We start from the raw sequence: 21,827 nt of genomic DNA on the forward strand, positions 1-21,827 counted from the left end.
CAGTCCTTGCCTTCATGTGTGTCAAAAAGGAATGGTGGCAACACAGCAGCCTTTTCAGTCTTAAATGCTACATTTCAAGGACTCCTAGCTACATCCTCAGCTGTGCAATTACCTGAGCCTTCTCAAAATGCTGTCAATGTACATATTTATCTTTTGCATACTTATTTCAAACAGAAATCAGAAACAAAGAATGTTCTCCCTCACAAGAAATGACAAGGTTCCATTGTAACCAGCATCAGTGCACATATGGTATTTATTCTGGTGTCTGAATATTATTTAAAAGTAAAAACATTATGTATGTGATTCCAGCATTTGGAATGCAGTCAATCTACACCACAGTGGTATCACTCTGAGGTTACAGCACATTGCCACGGAGAATATAAATCACTATAAACGTGGGATTAGAGCAGAGCCAGTTGGCTGAGGTAAAAATGTTATCAATTTTCCTCTCATAACAGAAACCTCTTAAACAGAGATTAAAACATTAAAAACACCCCAGACTTTAACTCTTCTTAAAATGAAAGGCTCACCCTAGTTCAATCAGACCTTCTCTTTCATGCAAACCAAGATGACTTTTGCCCATTACAACAAGCAAGAGAGGAGTTCCCTGTACAGGTTGTTAACACACAAAGATTACTCAAAGGGACCAGCATCTCTCTCGGTAGAATTAGGCTTGCAAGAGAAGGGAAAAAAATTACAAAACCGAAAAAATCCATTTAGTGCCTTTATAGGATACACTAAACTCTCTACTGGGAAGCAGTGCGTTTAAATTTAAACTGCAGTATGGCAGGATTTTAATACCATTTCCCATGAATGATGGCTGCTATGAAAGCATCTCAAAAATGTAGAAAAACCTATGTGGAAGTTTTTTTTTTTTTTTTGAAATCCAGATTCTCCATGTGCACTTGGGCTGCTGTAATTAAGAATCTGTTCAGGTTCATAGGATATAAATAAACCCTCAGTTTTCAAAGTGGCTATAAATTTGAATGCTAAATTTTGTTCAAAATTGAAGTCAGTTTGCACTTCAGGGAGCAATTTTTTAACTGAAATATAGGAGTGCAAGATCTTGAGAGTGTTCACCCATAGACATCAAATGGTTGCTTGGTGTCTTTTCAGTCAGATGCCAAATAGTTTCTACTCCAGGACTTGGCATGCATACAAATTTTGTGCATCAAGTTAGTCTTTTCCTCCTTCTAATCAGTTCTGGTCTTTTTGGAGAGGGTGAAGGCATGATTATATACGACTCAAGAAAGAATACACACACAAACACACACTTTCTGTACTGTCCTCGGCCCCCAACCCCTGGGACTGTAAAGACGCTTATGTGCTCTTAAAATTTCTCATTCTCATGTCAGTTGTCATTTACATCAAGTTCATAAAATAATATTAAGACTTTTGGCTTCACTAAACAAAAGCAAGCACAATTTCTGTTTGCAATTCTATCCTTGGTCCACCCTGCTGTGCGGGGCCCAGCAAAGTGTGCGATAAGCAGTGGGGGTCTGCAAAGAGTGGAGGAGGCACTGCACGAGCCGGGCCAGCTTCACCTCCCACCGCCTGGTCCCTTTCACTGCAAAGACACGACACTGCTCCACAAGAACCTCGTGGCTTGAGCCGAATGTCCAGAACTTTTGCAAGTGCAAACAGTAACACGCTGATTTCGCAGGGCAAGGAAGAATGGAAAAAAGGTCATTTGAACTATTTTGTGAATTTGATCTACTTCATGACTGACTAAAAACCTCCTAAAAAATCGCCGTCCGAAAAAACATACACTTCAGAGGAATTAAAAATGTACATGTATTTGGTTAAAAACGAAACCAAAAACCTGGACCACTCAGAGTTAATACACGGGACACAAGTGGCATTGTTGCATTTTCCTGTTGTGCCATCCCCTCCCCTACCTTGGTTTCTATTGTGCCTTTGTGGGAGAGGCAAAATGAAACTGGGAACTACTTAATGAACACAGCAGGCTCTCCACAATGACATGTGATGCGTTACACAGCTGCTTTCCACCCCTGCCCAGACACGTTTTCTAGGCACCAAGCCTAGCAGTGCTGTGCCAATCAGAGACTCGACCAATACTGGAGAAAGAATCAACAGAACCAAAGAATGAACAGAAGGATGGTTACATGAACAAATTAATTCCTGATTTCCCCAGTGACTTCTAATGTGCTCTCATCCTGTCCACAATGTAGACAAGGATAGAAGGTAATGTTTGATACTTTGTTTGTCTATGTTGCCTTTTCAAAGAGGATCTCAGAGAACTTTATACAGACCCCTTGCAATAGCAAGAACTGAGTTTGAATCCCAGCTCTACGTGGTCAAAATGTTGAGTGCCTTCCTCATGCAGCAGCGATAGAAAGGTGAGCCAAGTATGCACTGCCCCTGCACTGATGGAGCTGACCACCCAGGGTGGGAAACAGATGAGCCAATAATCATGAAAACAAGAGTGAAAGTCCCCCTGTGATAGCCCATACCTAATGGGGGAGTGGTGGAGGTGACAGCTCAGGATGAGTCAAACTTGACAAGGCTGACAACTGTATGACTTTGGGTGGGTCATTAATCTGTGTCCAGTCTCTTCGGCCGTAAAAATGGCAACACCAAGGACCTCGAGAGGCTGTTAAAGGGACTAAGTGTGACAGCGGAGGTCAACGTGTCCACACATAGCGCCTGACTGCTCAATGAAAGTTAGTTTTCTCTTTACTGTGCCTTTCCACTAACCCCAAGTTCCTCCTTTCTCTAACAGGTCATACTCTAGCTCATAGGTAAAAATGCTGCTTGTTTCTGAACAATTAGAAGTGCAAATGATAGAACAGAAAACTTTCATCAAAATACACATTTTATGTTCTCACTTTTGACTGTAATGTGGGCAACTGGCCATAAAGGCTCTTTGTCTTTTGTGAGACTTTGGGCACAATAAGGAAAATTCAGAAGTCAAAAGCTTGGGTTCTGATCCACGTTTTTTCACTATCTACTTATATGGCCTTGGGAAAACCACTTTCCTTTGGTTAGATTACATGATGCTCCATTCCAATTCTGAAGAAAACTTCTAGAGTTTTATAGCAGATTCACTAATTTGTTAGTGACCTGCAACACTCTATAACACTCTGTTCCTGCTTCCACTGCTTGTATCCACACTATATATTATACATGTGTGTGTATGTATCTGTGAGAATATGTGTATACACACACACACACACACACACACTAATGTTTCTCTCAAAGCGTTTCAGAGTCTGACTCATCTTGGTATCCCCAAAAGAATGCCTGGCACAAAGGAAGGACTCAATAAATGTTAATTGAATAAAGGAATGAATAAGTTAATGCACAATAGGGCAGAGACAGAATTTTTCCCTTTAAAAACCCCAGTGGATCCAAAGTACGGTCAGCGGCTCAAAACTGAATAACTGAAAGGAGCAAGCTTGGTCCTACTGGGCAGTAGGTGGGGAAGCGCTGAATAATATTTGGAGTCCGGCTACTAGTGTTAAGTTGGCTACGGCCAGGGACTTCAGCTGGCCATTGTTTTCTCCTAAATTATAAAATTTAGCCTTAGATCTATGGGGTGAGGGGTGGAAGAATTTCTCTTTAGCAGTCCCAAAGGTGCCAGGCTTTTGGAGGAAAGGTTTGGTTAGAGGAAATGCCCTAAGGACCACATCTTACAGCAAGTAGCATTTACCATCAGGTTCAAAGAGAATAAATTAGAATCAGAATCTCATCCTTTGCTTCAACAATGGACCATTTTCTCCTCTCAAAGGAAATACTTTGCCTAGTCCCCCTAAAAAACACCACCTTCAAATCTTATACATTATTTAGTGAATTCTTTGGAAAAAAAAAATCTCCAAAAAGAAAATAAAGAGTCTTACTTGATCAAGTGGAAAAAATGGAAACAAAGAAAAGCTAAGCGATTTACCCCATGGCACTCTAGCCTTCTGATATATAGAACCTGAAAATTAAACCTTAAAGTTCACAGCTGTGGTCAGCAGACTATTCTGCTTTACAAAATAAATACAGCCAAAACAGAGCCCTGAAAAGATCAAGGTAGAAGGGAGATAAGGCCACATCAGTATTTAATACAGGTAAAATAGAAGATGTGCCATTTAAAATAGGGCCCCATAAGGCGCGATACCATTGTAAATAATACACAATTCCAACGAGATCTCTCATTCATATATGGCTTTTACATTCAACACACACTTGCAGTCGTGTGTGTGCACGTGTGTGAGCGTAACCAGAACCTACAGTGTTTAAAATAAATATAATTAAGATAATGTGACAGCTGTGTAATGAATTAAGAAACATGTTTTTAAACCTTATAAATTAAAACTTTCCCCATTTCTTCATTATCTTGATTTTGAGGAACATATTGTGTAATTTCAGGGGCTGGGACAGTGATGAATCAAATATTTTACAAACCTTTGAAATGCTGATGTATTTGTGGTTGAGGACTCTGTTTTTTTTTTTAACCACCATATGTTTCAAACCCAAACAATCTCTGCCATGCATCAGCTGGACTTTGGGGTTTTAACAAAAATGTGAGTTATTTCAGCCTGATTGGTGGGAAACTCACTTAATTCCACAAGATGACTAATGCTCCAACATAATAAACTCATAAAAAATCAAAGAAAAATATACCTCATCCCTACCCCTAACTAACACTTTTGACATAAGTCAGGCTTTTAAAATTTTTTCTAAAAGATAAACTGACTTTTTAAAAGAATACTCACTTTTAACATGGAACATGGTGAAATGAGGCACTGTTACCTTCCTCCCTGAATTATCTTTCTAATGAAAAGGGGAAACTGGAAGGGAGTTGGGGAATGGCCTTAAATTTCAGAATGAAGAAAGAAATGATTTAAAGGCAAAAACCTAGACCCTGAGGCTGGAGATGTCAAAATGCGGCACCCAGTGGTGAACTGGAGGAAGTGCAGCCTCCTGCGCTCAGGCACAGGCCGTCTACGGGAGCCCCACTGACCTCAGAGGGAGAGGGAGAGGTTCTGGTACTGTAGCCGCCCTGAGGGCAACTGCCCTGAAGCCCACCAATCTGGGATGGGGTGATGGCATTCAGTATCTTCAGCGCTTCACAGTTTTCAAAAAATGGGTAAGTTAATACCAGTTAATAGGTAGCTAAGTCAGAATTCTAATCCAAGCCCTTTTGATTTAAAATCCAGAGCCCTGATGCCTCCATTTAACTTAGAATGGACACAAATCTAGAAGTTTTGTCAACCAATTACACACAATTGTCTAAAGTTGGAGTGGTAATTCTTTCTTCTGAATTGCAGGACAGATTTATAGCTCTGTTTTTGAAAAAAGACCAAAACTGTTTGTAATGAAAGATTATTTTTCTAAGTACATGCATATACATATATATACACATACACATATATACACATGCATATTTATGCCTGTAGAAAACATATATGCTTGTTGTAGAAAGTTTGAAAAATACAAATAGGAAGAAAAAACCAAATCACTTAAAATCTACTTAAAGATGTATTTATTTCCAGTCTCTTACCTTTGTTTATATATAGAATGTATTTTTTTATAGAATTGGCTCATTCTATAGTTAAAATGTTTACGTCAATATTTAACAACAAAAATATAATTTTATATAGAATGATTAACTTTCAAAACACTAGAAAGGGCATAGGTATACCCCAGACTGTAAGCAGTGGTGTAAATTTATGGCTTCTAAACAAATGTTTCAGAGATGGCTGATCCTCTTATCCTTAATCAATTCAGGAAAGGCCTAAATAGCTGGTATTATAGGAAAGAGCAGTGAAGAAAAAGTGAACCTGGCTCTGCCAACAGTGCTGGCAGGACGTTCAACAAGGTACTCACCTCAATGAACCTGTTCCTCTCTTGATCAACTAAGATGGCCACCTCTGTCCTGCCTAACTCAGAAATTTATCAGGAGTCCATGAAATGATGGCAATACAAACCCTCTGTGAATTACACTGTTACACAAACACTCTTCAAGGTTCTTGGGATCCTCCAAGGTAGTTAGCACCTGGTAAGCACTCTCATGGTTCTCTTTTCTTTCTAAAACTGAATGGTATGGCTCTCTTTTTGAAAACTGAACAGCAGCGTAACTTCCTGGTTCTTAATTATCTGTAAGGATCAGATGCTGAATTTATCTTTCCTATAGGCCCCTGACTACCTTGCCACACTGTTTTATGTCTAAAAACTCACCCCTACCTACTAGAGAACGGACTTGAGGATACGGGGAGGGGGAAGGGTAAGCTGGGACAAAGTGAGAAAGTGGCATGGACATACATACACTACCAAACGTAAAATAGATAGCTAGTGGGAAGCAGCCACATAGCACAGGGAGATCAGCTCGGTGCATTGTGACCACCTAGAGGGGTGGGATAGGGAGAGTGGGAGGAGGGAGATGCAAGAGGGAAGAGATATGGGGATATATGTATATGTATAACTGATTCACTTTGTTATAAAGCAGAAACTGACACACCATTGTAAAGCAATTATACTCTAATAAAGATGTTTAAAAAAACCAAACCAAATAAACAAACAAAAACAAAACAAAAAACTCACCCCTTCTTTTTATTCTAATAAAGAGGTAATTACATCCCCTCAGAGGTACTACACTGCTTGATGTGGGGTTCACTATGTCACTTCACATTTCTCACAATCTCACTGTCCTTCCCAGTTGTTCCAGAGCATCTCCCTATTGTTACATGATTATATGGGTAACTAATTTCCAAACAGAATTTCCTCATGGTTTTTTTTTAATAGTTATGCCATTCCTGACACTGTGTCTTCATCACTTCTGCCCACCCGCTTTTGACCTTTTCTATAGGACTGGTAACTTTCTTATCAATTAGATCCAATCAATAAGCTTCTATTACTATGTTTCCAAGGTACCGATCTATAAATACATTCTTATTTGGTTAAGTCAGTTTGTCCATTTAATTTTACCACGACTAACACTAGGTGAGGCCTCTCATGTTTATTCTTGCTGGGCTTTTTCTGTCTCTTTCTCATGTTTAAATAAAAATTCCTTTTGTCTCATCTGGATAGAACACTTTAAATGCAACAAGAAGCCCAAGCCAGAGGGGACTGCATACATGTCCACACACACCCTGAGCAGAGTGTGCTGTCTTAACATATCCAAATAGCGGGACCAGGACACCTGGAGTATGTTACCACACTTACAGAGTAGGGGTAGAAACATCGATCAAGTCGATATCCCTCAAGTTATAAATAGTAAATGATTTAACTTGACCCGCTATCAATTCTCTAAAGAAATGTTTTCAAAACAACTAAACAAAAAACTTTCAATCAACCTGAGTCCCCTGTCAAGTTACTTTTACTCCATCTCATTCGGCTGCCCCCCCTCCCTTCCTGCACCAGTTTAGATTCCTGCTGGGTTAGGGAAGGGCAGGAAAAGGGAAGAGCAGAAGATTAGCAAAATGAAAATGGAAGGAGCAAAGATAAACAGTGAAAGGAATTAAAAAGACATTCATTTGTGAGGCTAATCAGAGTAGGAGTGAACTAAGGAAAAATTATCTGAAGACTCTAATATTTCTTTTCCCCATGAGAGGGGGGAATAAAAAACCCATGCTACATGTTGTGTTTGTTTTGCTTAAGTTAATGATAACTGAGTGTCAATATATATGTGGTCCAATAATCCACAATCTTGAGCCTTTTTCCTTAATTTTCATTCTCCCCAACAGCCCCACCGCTTAGCATTTGTTCACAGTGTCCTTGCTTATAATACCGTCCCAGTTCTTCAAGGCTTGGTTCAAATCTCATATGACCCATAAGGTTAACCATGACTGCTCCACCCCATAGGCCTCTCCTGTCTGAAGAATCACTGGGCAGCTGTTACATGCTGCTGATGACTCCTCCCAACTGGATGAAATGCTTCTCCAGGGCAGGGAGCACGTCTCACCCACCGTTGGAGCCGCTTCTCCTTACACGGAATGACGGTGCCCAGCTCGTGCTCAGATCAGTTTATCCCCACATCCATCTAACAGGCATTTATCCCTTAACGCACAATGCTACACCTGCCACCATACTGGAGTCCAGCGGCCACTGCTCTTGTTCTGAAGCAGGCGTAACCGCTGCTCGTTTGTGTTTGGCTAACCCAGCTCTCCTGGAGGATAACTGCGGCTCTTCAGCCAACCCTCCCAGAAAGGCCATCCAGAAGTGGTCATCAGAGCCCAGCACGAGGCCTGACCCCACGCCAAAGGTTCCCATGGTGCCGAGGGGCTGTCCAGGTCTCCAAAGAGGGTTTTCCAGCTGTAAAATGCTCCTCTGCCAGGATAGCCCAGACTCACCCCATCCACTGTATAAACTCGCCTTTTTGAGCTGCAGAGATGGGATCACCACAGTAACACCCGCCACCACTGGGAAACTAGAGAGCCTGAGTAATTAACCATCTCTTGGTGATGGAATATCACAGAGAAGGAGAGCTATAGATATGCAAATCTCCATCACTCACCGTGAACACTCAGGGTAAAAACAGTTTTAGCATCTTTTCATGCTTTAAAAACATTTCAAAGAAAGAAAATTACTTACTGCCTTCCCACGTACAATGCAGAAGATTCAAAGCCCCTTCTACCCTCTTCCAGTGTGCCAGATGAAAGAACGCATATGCTATTGCTTCACTGTCCCCTCTCTTCAGGATATGTTCTGGGGGCAGGATTAAGCTTTTCATTTCTAGTAGGTACTGAAATAAAAAAAAAGGCAGGAGACAGATGTGTTAATACACAGTAATTTGGAATTCAGAATGGAAAATGGAGAGGTTGATTTCCCTAAAGCCGCCGCTCGTAAGCATTTCATCAAACCTGCAACCTCATCACTACATTTGAAGGCAATTACTGAAACATCCAGCAATGCAAAGTTTGCTGGCAGGTAATTAGCCTTGTACTAGTTTCCTACAGTGAACATCAGAGGCTTTCAGGCTAAGATATTCTAATCAAAGAAATATATATATACATATACAGACTCAAACAGCAAAAAGGAAAATTTAGAAGACACAATAAGTTGGTATAATCTTGTAACCAGAACGAAAATACATGAAACAAACACATGAAGGTTAAGAAGTTTCATATGACTAAACCAACCACACTGGAGAGACCTGAGGATGATTAGCACTGCCCGTTAGGTTTTCCTCACAGATCTATCAAGGAGAAGGCCCTAGTCCTGCAGAAAGGGTCACCCATAGCTGCTCAGGTGCTGGAGGAAGAGGGGTGGCAGCCTGGGCACAGGAAGACCCAAGGGAGGGGAGCAGTACAGACCCCAAACCACACTGTTCTTTCGGCTCCTTTCCGAAACACTGCAAGGGTCTCAGGAGCGCAGGGCAAGAATGGATATTCTTCCTGGGGGCTCACAGCAGACTAAGTTTCCCTTTGTACTCTTTCGTGTTTACTACAGAATAGAAAGGGAAGCAAATTCAGGCCTGTATTTTATATTTGCAGATGCTCACTTGTCTTTGCCAGCTGGCGTTCCCCGAGCTCCACTCTTCACCACCTCCCCTCCGGGTTCGTTCCCAACACACACACACACACACACATACACACACACCTCACCACCAACAACCACTGTCACAACAACCCAGTCATCTCCTGTAAAATGGAGATTAGCAGACCACAGAGGTACGTGTTTCATGAAAACAGCACAAATACAGTGAAAGGAGGTGCTATGAGAAGAGATGTCCAACAATTTTAAATTTATGAAAGAGGGGGAAGAGTGGAAGAATCCAGATCCACAGAATGGAGGTCACAAGACACCCATCAATGTTTCACTCTCATCTTGCTGTGGGTTCATACACTGGGCACGTGGGGTGCAGTGGCCTTTAAGTTTCCTCTCCTGTTGGCATGCTTGGCATCGGGGCGCACCGCCCAGCAAGAGCCGGGTGGACACATTCCGGCCTCTTGGTTCAGCAAATGAAACTTTCCTTGCTCTGGGTCTGATTATCTGAAGAAAGCTCCAAGCCTTAGGCCTCAAAGCAGGAAGAGCAGGAAATGAGAGCCCACCCCGAGAGCAGCGGAGAGCAGCCGTGCAGCCCTCACACTTGCGGAGCCGGTGGACTTGAAGGCCCTCCTCGATAGTAAGACCTCTTCCCAGGCTGGTCCATGAAAGGTGTTCATCATTATTATTATTTTTTTGCAGTACGCGGGCCTCTCACTGCCGTGGCCTCTCCTGTTGCGGAGCACAGGCTCCGGACGCGCAGGCTCAGCAGCCATGGCTCACGGGCCCAGCCGCTGGGCGGCATGTGGGATCCCCCCGGACCGAGGCACGAACCCATGTCCCCTGCATCAGCAGGCGGACTCTCAACCACTGCGCCATCAGGGAAGCCCTGGTGTTCATTATTTTGATGGGAGGTCCTCAAGCACGAGTTCATGTGCTTTTTTGAATTCTACATGTTACTGCCTTCTTCCTTCATCTTGTTTTGAAACAGTGAATGACAAAAATCTTTTAGGAAAAATAACGACTTTGAATTACCTAGTAATCCAACTAGCACTGTATCTATTGATATAATAAATATATAAATATAAGGTAGAATTTTATGTTCAGAAACATATCGTCTTGTGATTTTACCTTAATAGAAGCCTTTATGTCATGGCTTCCGCTACTGCCCACGATGATTTTAGAAGGCCCCAAGAGTCATAACTTGTAAAATGCTATGAACTCTATTAATTGTTTTTAATAATCATCAGGATAACAAAGGAAAGGGAAAATTTCTTGCTTAATGAGTGCCCTAGAACAAGATTTTGACTTCTGAGTTTCTAATAATTATTTATAGCCTACCAAATAGTCAACTTTTTTTTATGTCTCTTTATTGGAGTATAATTGCTTTACAATGTTGTGTTAGTTTCTGCTATACAACAAAGTGAATCAGCTATACGTATACATATATCCCCATTTCTCCCCCCTCTTGCGTCTCCCTCCCACCCTCCCTATCCCACCCCTCTAGGTGGTCACAAAGCACCGAGATGATCTCCCTGTGCTATGTGGCTGCTTCCCACTAGCTATCTATTTTACATTTGGTAGTGTATATATGTCCATGCCACTCTCTCACTTCATCCCAGCTTCCCCTTCCCCCGCTGTGTCCTCAAGCCCGTTCTCTTCACCTGTGTCTTTATTCCTGCCCTGCCACTAGATTCATCAGTACCGTTTTTTTTAGATTCCATATATGTGAGTTAGCATACAGTATTTGTTTTTCTCTTTCTGACTTACTTCACTCTGTATGACAGACTCTAGGTCCATCCACCTCATTACAAATAACTCAATTTTGTTCCTTTTTATGGCTAAGTACTATTCCGTTGTATACGTGTGCCACATCTTCTTTATCCATTCATCTGCCGATGGACACTTAGGTTGCTTCCATGTCCTGGCTATTGTAAATAGAGCTGCAATGAACATTGTGGTACATGACTCTTTTTGAATTATGGTTTTCTCAGGGTATATGCCCAGTAGTGAGATTGCTGGGTTGTATGGTAGCTGTATTTTTAGTTTTTTAGGGAACCTCCACACTGTTCTCCATAGTGGCTGTATCAATTTACATTCCCACCAACAGTGCAAGAGGGTTCCCTTTTCTTCACGCCCTCAAAAATATGGAATGGTCCACGAATTTGCATGTCATCCTTGTGCAGGGGCCATGCTAATCTTCTCTGTATCATTCCAATTTTAGTATATGTGCTGCCAAAGCGAGCACACCGTTCCTTTTCATTTCTATGATTTAGGAAAGGCTTTCAAAGTCACATCTGTGAGAGAACTCTTCTCTTGGGCTAAGAAACATTCAGGAAAAGGAGCACCTGAGAAGAAGTGGGCCTGGCAGCCACCCACATGTGGGTAGAAGTCTAAACAAACTAGGAAGGGGCGTGGCAGAGGAAACTTGGGGAAAGAGGGAGGATTTTTAGAAAATTATCTACAAAGGGATATGTTAGATCTGTGTTGTCCAATACGGTAGCCTCTATTTAATGTGTGTCTATTTAAGTTTAAATCAATTAAAATCAAATAAAATTAAAAATTCAGCTCCTCAGTCCCACTAGTCGTATTTCAAGTCCTCGAGTGCTATATGGAGTTAATGACTACCCTACTGGACAATGCAGAGACATTTCTATGATCACAGAAGGTCCTAGTGGACAGCACTGCTTCAGACAGTGGAAGTTTCTAACCCTGAAGTAACGGAAACAATTTTTAACATGAAAAAATTTCACAGATGCCCATGATAGAAACTGTAAGTGTAGAATCTACTGATCAAAAATACACAGCATGGCAAATAGTTATACAATAAATAGTAATGATACAAGAATTCGTTCAAAAGTATTGTAGGCCACCAGGGCATCTACATAATATTTGGAAAGCAATAGTGCACATGTGTGTGAGACAGATGGTTTACTCAGACTGAACGTGGTGCATATGGCTTCAAGGACGTCGTCCACAGCCACCCAATGTGAGCCGTGAGGTAATGCTCTGTTTCTCCCCTAAGCTCCCTCTGATCTTTGTACATGTGTACTTTTCACAAACCACCTTAGATTAGCTATCCATGTGTCCTTCTCCTCAGCTCAATTATAAGTCCTCAAGAACATGAATCTCATTTCCCAAGAACTCTCTCAAAATGAGCATCCCCTGGCCTCAGCAGCCTCGTGAGACTAACTAGAGCAACTCACCAAGGAAACTCAGCGGCCTTCTCATCGCATCTACTTTATGGCAGAAATAGGTTATGTCTATAAAGGAGATTTATACTGCAGCATAGTTCCAAACAAAATGTTGGCTCTAACCAAATAATGAAGGCTAATAACAACAATGTGTTAGGTTCCTGGCCAGGCTTAAAATGGCTGGCAAGATCGGTTCTCAACATGTGCAACATTTAAATTAGAAAGGCATGGAGCAACATTTCACATCTTACTTGTTGAGAGAAAAATAAATGGAAGAGGGCAGATCCCTATCCACAAGTATGCAGAAATCAATTAGAATAACTGTAGCTTGCAAATCAGAGAACACTCCCTGCCTGTCTGCAATAGTTACTTGGCTTCTATTCGCTAAGCCAGCATCCTGTGCTATCTTGCTTGCCATCCTGCCTCTAACTTCCTTCCCAGATTCTCAAATCACATTGATCTTGAAGCAAGGCTTCTAAAGGTTTCGGAAGGAACTTTTCAAAATCTATTTGTGTCAGAATCTAGTTCCTATGCCCAAGATGGGAACATATAACGTTAGAACAGGCAAAGAGGAGCTGAGTAGTGCCTACTTATGGAGGTCTGTGAGCAGAGGCCGGCTCACCTGTCAGGAGAGATGCGCCCTGTCACAGGCTACCACACGTGACTGCTCAAGTCTCTTCTGTTAAGATCTTAAAATTCTATAATAATTAGAGTGAACATGATCCCAAAGTTATCCTTCACACAGACATTAATGCCAAAAAATCCATACCCCCTTTTAGGATTTCAATACCGACAACAGCAGATGTCATATGAAAATCACTGGCAAAAATACAGGAATAAACAAAACGAGAAAGAACAGATTAATTAAACAACAGTACATTTAGATGATAGCTATCAAATTGCTCCCCAAAATCAGGTAGTAGAAGAATATTTACTAGCATGAGGACATGTTCCTGACATATCATGAAGGAAAAGACCAAGTGTATCGTACAGATTATGATTTGGGTAATACAAATGTACATGTAGGCGTTAAAAGCATTGGAAGGTCACAGATTGAATGTGAATGGTGGCAAAATGTTTGATTTTATGGAAGATTAATTTCTTTTGTGCTTTTTCTATGCTTTCCAAGTTTTCTATAATAAGCATTTTAATATTTTTTCTGTCTATATATATATGTGCGTGTGTGTGTGTATATATATATATATATATATAAAATACAAAACTATTTTCTAGACTTGCATCAAGAACGTAAACAGCAAACCACGCAAACAAACAAGATAACCAGAGAGAGCAATTTTTCATATGTGTACAGTGCTTTGGTGCAACTGGCTCTGAAAGAGGCTGTGAGCCCAGAAAAGATGTTTTTAAAACATCAGTAAAGGGTTCAGAGAATACAGCTAGTGCTACTTGGAAGACATGCTACATATTCTGAGTTTCAATGCTGTCCACACCCTGGACTCAGTAAGACGCACGCTGGAATAGGACAAAAATGACGCAGGAAGCTCGGCTCGCTCAGGCCACGCTGCGATGAAGCCTGAGATGCACAGTCCCCCGGCCCTGGCCCCCTCCCCTCATCTGCCCTCTGCCCCTTTGCATCACTGTTTGAATCCTGTCTCTACTATTCCGCTAAGAGACCTTGGACAAGTTATTTAATTTCTTTCAACCTCAGGTTGCTCATCTGTTAAAACAGAAAAATAAAAATACCCATCTTGCTGTTTTAACTTTTGAATATTACACAGGATAATATTTGTAAAGCATTCACATGGCTCCTGGCACATAAGTATTCACTAAATAGTAGCTATTTTTGTTAACAAACAAAAAAATGAAGTATTTAAATTACTGTGGAGGTAAGTTATACTTCTTGTGTATGTGTGTCCCACAGATGATTGAGTCTGTTTCTAGGTAAAATACTTCAGCGATTTTATAGTAGTAGCAGTTCAGCTGAAGAGAACGGGCTGCCAGCAGAGTCACCAGCTGACCAATATGGAGACAAACACAAAGCAAAGCTGAAATGCCAAATTCAGCCTGGTGATCTGTAGTACCACTCAGGGGTCCTCTTCTCAAGGTAACTGTTTCTTGCTGGTTCACTTACCTATTCATCAGTTACTTTGCTTCATTCAAAAAATATGGGTGTGTTCACAGTATATCCCAAAGAAAGATATGGGAGTGCCGTAGTGTCCCCCAAGGGCACAGATACAGCAGTGGCCACAGTGCTCTCTAACGATCTTCTGTGGGAGCACCCGCAGTCTACCCCAAGGGCACAGATATGACGCATCCACAGTTCACCTGAAGGGCACGGACATGATCAGGTCAGGTAACTACCTTGCTAATCCCTAATCTTTGTAGGAGTGTGTGTGTGCGCACGCATACGTGTACAAAGAAACGATAAAATTCAACATGGTGACTGCCTTAGTAAGAGGTCTATACTTAGTACTCAGGAAGCAAACGGGGAGCATTATCTCTGGGACAGCTTCACAGAAAAAATGAGTCAGTCTCACTAAATAAACAAAGGTTTACCTGTAAAGATGAGGGGAGGCAGAAGCCACTGCAAGGCTGGGCACCAAAGCATCAGAGGACACACTGGGCTTGCAATCTTCAGGTGCTTGAGTACTAACACGACAGGAATTGCCAACACTGATGAAGCACTAACGTGCGTCAAGCTTCTTATCTCAGGAACCCCTTACAGCTCTGTGAGGGAGCTGATAGTATTATCCCTAGTTTACAGATGGAAAAATGGACGCTTTGGGAAGTTAAATAGCTCATCCTGGGTTGCACAAGTTGTATGTGATGGAACCTGCGCCGGAACTCAGGTGTTATGCTACTCTCCGAGGGAGTGAAGCAGGAAAAGTGGTTGTAGAAGGCCTTGCATGCTATGCTCCAGAGTGTGACCTTCACCCGGAGTTATTCCGTGGTTTTCAAACTTTGAGACACCAACAAATTTGTTCAAAGGAAAAAAAGGAAATATCAAACAGAATGTGCAAGTGACGTAAAACAAAACTCTGGGGATCTTGGGGGAGGGACCCACAAGAAGACTGAAGACCCTTATGGCTCCTAGGGAGACAGTTTGAAAACCTCTGCAGTAGGCAACCGGGAAGTGAGTTGGTACAGTTTGTGGTTTTGAAAGAAATGGGCAAGTCACGTGTAGGAGCACCCGACAGGGAAGAGATTCAAGTTAGCAAAGTCAGAAAGTTCCTGTCACGGTCCGAGTGAGGGGTGATGAAACCGAGGATGGGGACTTCCCCTGGACATGGTGCCTGGCTGAATCTGAGGGCAGGAGAAGGAATCAAAGGTCACGGTGACATTTCTAGTTTAGGAAACTAGAATAATGTGAGATCATTAGCTAAGATGAAGACACCAGAGGAGGAAAAGGCTTGGCAGCTGTCGTGTCTGCCAGACTTCTCTGCCTGCAGTGAGGAGTGAAGGTGTGCAGGTCTGGAGCCTGGGAGAGCAGCTGGAGACAGGGTGTGCGGGGAGAGGCTGAGGCAGGGGCAGCGCATGAGGTCTCCCGGGAGGGCTGCAAGCAGGAAAGGAGAACCAACCTGAGGGTGAGCAGGGAGGAAGCGCTGCAGGCAACGAGTGCTCAGAGAGGCAGGAGTGGCCCAGGAGAAGGTGGCAAGGAGCCAAGATGACCTCAGATAGAAAAAGTGGTCAGTGGGACCAAATGCCCAGGAGACATGAGATAGGATGAGGTGGGGAGGCCGTGGCGGGAGTGACCTTGGTGGGAGCAGCTACAGGGGTTTTTGTTAAAGAAAGAGACCTCTTAGAAACTTTCTATTCCTGAGATACATTGCTAAAAACTGGTTTCTGCTCATTTTTCTTCGGGTCATATTTCCACAATACATTCTCCTTACTCTAATGCAAAAAAGCTTTGGAACAAAACATGACTCAATTCAAAAACAACTTATATTGAAATAATATTTCTGAAATATACCATTGATATACAATATCACAGACAATCTGCCAGGGTATTCTGAGTTTCTGCTTCCACGCTTCAAGCATTTTTAAATGTTAAAACCCACTACACATTTTGTTTCCTAAATTGGATTAAAAAGCAATTTTATACTCTGTCAATCAGCTTTACCAAGATATAAAGGGAGGCCTGCATTAGTGTTTGCAAGAAATAGAATTTCCATCATTATAACAAGGTCCTGTGGACACTCCATTGGCAGATACATTTACCAGGATGTTTTCCCCCACGAGCCTTTCAAAATTCCCGTGAAATTTTAGATTAACATGATATGAGCTTTTTTAAAAAAAATGCAAATTTTTAATGGGAATGCATTTCTGTCATAACATTCTTCATTCTTTGCTCTCCATTTTTCTCACGACTTTCTCTCCATACTCTGATATAATTTAAAAACTAGATCTTCACCCCAATATTCTGTCAAGCTCAGGCTGCTCTGTTGGTAAATAAGCTTTAGGAGCATGGTGAGCCCCCTTCCGCCAGCACCCTCAGGGTGCCAACTGCACCCCCTGCAGGTCCCTGGGTGGGCCCAGTAAGATGAGCGCGAGGTTCAATAGTGCCGGGATTTTAGGCAAGATGAAGAAGAAAGCTTTTCCCCATGGGTGCTGGTGATCTTTCTTGATTTCTCTCCCTTGATAGCTCCACCCACAACACCCAAGCATCCCAAGAAGCTGGGGCTCAGCATGGGTGTAGGGCCTCCTGTTCTATGCGTGGGACCTCGCAAGCTGGGGGTTTTCCTGTGGTGGTGGTCAGGGCTCACAGGCTTCTCTCTGTATGCAGAGGTGCGTTGGGGTTGCAGGGCTTCCAGCCTTCTCATTCCAGTTTCATCACAGTGGTTCTACTTTTAATTACTTTGTTCATTGGGGTTTCACATAAGATTGCGTTAGGAGGGAAAACCTGTTTATTGCTTTAAAAATAATAAATCGTTATTAATTAGTTTGTCGTTCCTGTTTTGTGTGGGTTTTTTTTTTTTTTTTGGTGGCGGAAGCAGGAGTGGCTATGCTAGAACAAGAATACAAGGCAGAGGTCAGAAACGGGCACCTCTTAATCAGCAGAGGACTTAGCCAGCAGTTACAAACTGGAAATCCCTCAAGACAACAGCTGCAGCCAGAACGCGCTAGAGCCTCCTCTCAAATCTGGAGGCCTGAGGAGAACCTGTGGGTACTCCAGGTCAGGGCCCTGTAGTGCCACCGTTACACTCTCTGGTTATCCTTCTTCAGACTAGGGTGGTCCAAGAAGTACCATTAAGGCATGTTTCTAGGCAGCCCCTACTTCCACCCAGCATGCAAGTGCAGAAATAGAGCTGAAGGTACAAGCAAAGCGGCGATGAAAGGGCCAGCACGTATCGTGCACCTACTACGCACTGAACGAGTTACACAGTGTAATTCCACTTACTTTTCAACAACCTTATGAAGACTTAACTCTTATCCCCATTTTAGCAAAATAGGAACAGGCAGGGAGCTAATTAACTCCTCCCTCCCATACTTCCCTCTGGTCCCATGGACAGGAAGTGGGTGTCCTTGTTTTGAACACTTTTGAACTCTTTCAATAATACTTGATAGGTCTGCCTACCTTTATGTTGGTACCCTTTGCACCATCATTGTAATTAATGCTTTCTCAGTAATAATAGGAACTCTACATACTTGGCCTAACAATTCAGACACGCACATGGCTGAAAATGTTCCACGTTACTAGTAGTGGCAAAGGAATGCAAACTAAAAGAACAGAATTCCAGCTGTACTTAATAAAATCATAATTTTTTTCTCCTTCTCTCACTCTCTCTGTTTCGTTTTTGTTTTTAGACAAACTGCTAAATGCTGGCGAAGGTGTGAGGAAATGGAAAAGTAGGAGTCACCAGCTGATGGGAGTGTAAACTGCTACAATTTTTTTGGTAAGCAACTTGGCAGTAAATATCAAGAACCCTGAAGTGCTTCTACATGTTACTCAGTCATTCTCATTCTGTAAATTTATCCTAAGAAAATAATCTTAAAGACCAAAAAATCTTTATGCCCAAAGAGGTTCACTACTGGCGTTGACCACAACCTGATGTCTACAATTAGAGGATGCAAGAACCAAATCATTCTCTTCAACAAATGTTGCTGGAAAAACTAGGTATCCACATGCAGAAGAATCAAACTGGACCCATATCTTACCCCACAGGCAAAAATCAACTCAAAATGCATTAAGAGTTAAACATAGGTGAAAAAAATTCCTAACACTGGTCTTGGCAATGATTGCTTGGATATGATACCAAAAGCACTGGCAACAAAAGCAAAAGTAGACAAGTGGGACTACATCGAAATAAAAAGCTTCTGCACAGTGAAGGAAACAATCAACAGAGTGAAAAGGAAACCTATGAAATGGGAGAAAATATCTGTAAACCGTAGCTGAAAAGGAGTTAATATCCAAATAAATAAGGAACTCTTCCAACTCAATGTTTAAAAATAACCTGATTTAAGAGTGAGCAAAGGACTTGAAATGCCATTTTTTGAAAGAAGACATACAATGATCAACAGGTACATGAAAAGGTAACATCACAGATCATCAGGGAAATGTAAATCAAAACCACATTAAGATATCACCTCACACATGTTAGGATGGCCACTATCAAAAAAATAGAATATGACAAGTGTTAGCAAGGAAGTGGAGAAACTAGAACTCCTGTGCACTGTTGGGGGAATGTAAAATGGTGCAGCCGATATGAAGACCCCTCAAAAAATTAAAAACATGATCCAGCAATCACACTTCTGGGGATTCATCTAAAAGAACTGAAAACAGAATCCTGAAGAGATATTTACACTCCCATGTTCACAATAGCTGAGAAGTGGAAACAACCTAAATTTCCATCAACGAAAGCATGAATAAAGAAAATGTGATATATACACACACACACACACACACACACACAATGGAATATTATTTAGTCTTAAAAAAGAAAGAAACCCTGCCTTATGCTACAATATGGATGAACTTGGAGGACATCATGCTAAGTGAAATAAGTAACAGAAGGACAAATACTGCATGATTCCACCTATATGAGGTAGCGAAAGGAGTAAAATGCATAGAAGCAGAAAGTAGAATGGTGGCTACCAGGGCCTGGGAGGAGGGAGAAATGCAGAGTTGCTGTTCGACTGGTATAAAGTGTCCGTCACGAAGATGAAAAGGTTCTAGAGATCTGCTGTACGACGACAGGCTTATAGTTAACAACGCCGTGCTGTATACTTAAAAATTTGTTAAGAGGGTAGATTTTATGTTATGTGCTTTTTATAACAAAAAAAAAGGAAGTAAATCATCCAGAGAATATTTTAAAACGTTTGAAGGCACATGGCTAAAAGACGTGCACTTTACTGTTAAGTTAGAGGATAACCATTTTAAGGTCAGAGAACTCTGAAAATCTGATGATCCTCCCCCAGGAGGAATAAATTTATTCCCAACCATAAAGTCCAACTGAAGCGTCCCATGTTAATTTTTAAAAATATGAATATGCTATGTGATTATGATTCCTAAGTATGAAAAATGCATAGGAAAAAGGCTAAAAAAATGGTCTTAAATATGACTAGATACGATGGGATTATGAATGACTTTATTCTTTTCTCAAATATAAAAATTATTATTATAATACCACTACAGAGGGAAAAACCATATCTAATACTGCTTGTAACAAACCAATAATTTAGTCTATTTTGGAAATTTGTCAAAATGAAATTTATCTTTAGCACCCTGAAGGAGTGAATGTAACATCCTGCAAACCAAAATTTGTCTCTTCATAGGGAGAGCCTTACGATGGAGGTGTAGCATACTAAGAGCACATAGCACTAATTAACTTAGGTCTGTGTAAAGTAACGGATCACTGATAGAAATGCGTCCCTCCCATGTCAACCTTGTCCAGCTGGGCAAGAGCAGGGCAGGTGAGGAAGCACATTTTCCGGGAAAGTGGAAGAAAAAAACTGAAGCCCAAAATCCATTAAACAGTATATAGCAATACAACATAACAATACATAGATAATACAGAACAGAGCTGAACTTACCCTTCATTTGTCCAGCATTACATGAGTGAAATTTTCTTGAAAAAAATGGAGAACTCTCTTTAAACTCAAAACTGCTATTTTAATCACATTAAATGGGAAAGTCCTCTAATGGTTTAAAGATTTGTCTTCTTCAACTGTGTACCCAGTTCTTGGAAATCACCAGCATGATTAAGATCCTAATACCCCTAGTCATTCTCAAAAAGAGGTGAACAGTAAGCACATAATCAATGCACCGTAGTGAGAGACCAGAGGGGGAAGACTGATTCTGGGACAAGGAGAGCACAGGCTTCCTGGTGGTGACTTGTAATGGTGGGGGTGAAGGATGAGGAGGACTGCCTCAGAAGCAGCAAAGAGGGAAGAGGAGAAGAATGTTTCTGGAACAGTAAGTGGACTGTTGGAAGGATCTAGAAAAAAATGAAAAACAAGTTGGGTTAGATCATGAGGGGTCCTGAAGAACTATCCAAGGAGTTGGTACCTTCCATAGGGTTGGAGACACTGCTGCACTTCCTTGGGAGGGGAGTAACACAATTCGATTCGTAGTATGAGCCTATGGGCTGCTTCCTCCTTATAATCTGCTGCAATCTAAAGCTTCAGAAATCCTCATGTTTAGAATCTAACGGCTTCAGAAGCTCTCCTTCAGAACAGAAATCCATGGCTTTTTACTATTGTTATTTATTTATTTATTTTTCAGTACGTGGGCCTCTCACTGTTGTGGCCTCTCCCGTCGCTGAGCACAGCCTCCGGACGCGCAGGCTCAGTGGCCATGGCTCACGGGCCCAGCCGCTTCGCGGCATGTGGGATCCTCCCGGACCGGGGCACGAACCCATGTCCTCTGCATCGGCAGGCGGACTCTCAACCACTGCACCACCAGGGAAGCCCTACTATTGTTATTTATTTCCCAGTCCTGAGATGTGGTTAGGAGCTATACTCCCTACTCCTCATGTTTGCAGGTAAAGAGAGTTCCTAAGAATAACCCTCCTGGGGTAAATAACTAATATTTATCATTGGATGTTGAAATATTAACTATGCTTACTGGGATACCAGTTGGAACTAAGATGGAAATTTATGGAAGGCAGTTCACAGTTATCATATTTGGTATTTTTTTCTCCTGCCAAGCAGACTATAATTGGGTAAAACAGCGTGTATATACTGAAAATTCCTGTGGTGGGCCACTGACAACTTCCTGTGAAAGAGAAAAAGAAGGCTATG

The 21,827-nt window shown here is 41.8% G+C and overlaps 1 protein-coding gene and 1 non-coding gene across 13 annotated transcripts in view; both read right to left on the reverse strand.

Moving 5' to 3' along the window:
* The window catches only part of ST7 (suppression of tumorigenicity 7), a 255,129-nt gene that overhangs the window by 11,647 nt on the left and 221,655 nt on the right, over positions 1-21,827 (reverse strand). For 11 of the 12 annotated variants that reach the window (XM_012533037.3, XM_004269855.3, XM_012533039.2 and 8 more), the window contains one exon: positions 8,539-8,689. In XM_012533037.3, the coding sequence (XP_012388491.1) occupies positions 8,539-8,689 (151 nt within the window). Of the gene's footprint in view, positions 1-8,538; positions 8,690-20,364; positions 21,023-21,827 lie in introns of those variants that run through there. The other variant, XM_033428239.2, reaches the window with a different exon arrangement.
* On the reverse strand, positions 11,574-11,680 carry LOC117201370 (U6 spliceosomal RNA). Its single transcript, XR_004483390.1, has one exon. It is a non-coding gene; the product is annotated as a U6 spliceosomal RNA (small nuclear RNA).

This window comes from Orcinus orca, chromosome 9 (genome assembly GCF_937001465.1).
Source record: "Orcinus orca chromosome 9, mOrcOrc1.1, whole genome shotgun sequence".
Taxonomy (NCBI): Eukaryota; Metazoa; Chordata; class Mammalia; order Artiodactyla; family Delphinidae; genus Orcinus; species Orcinus orca.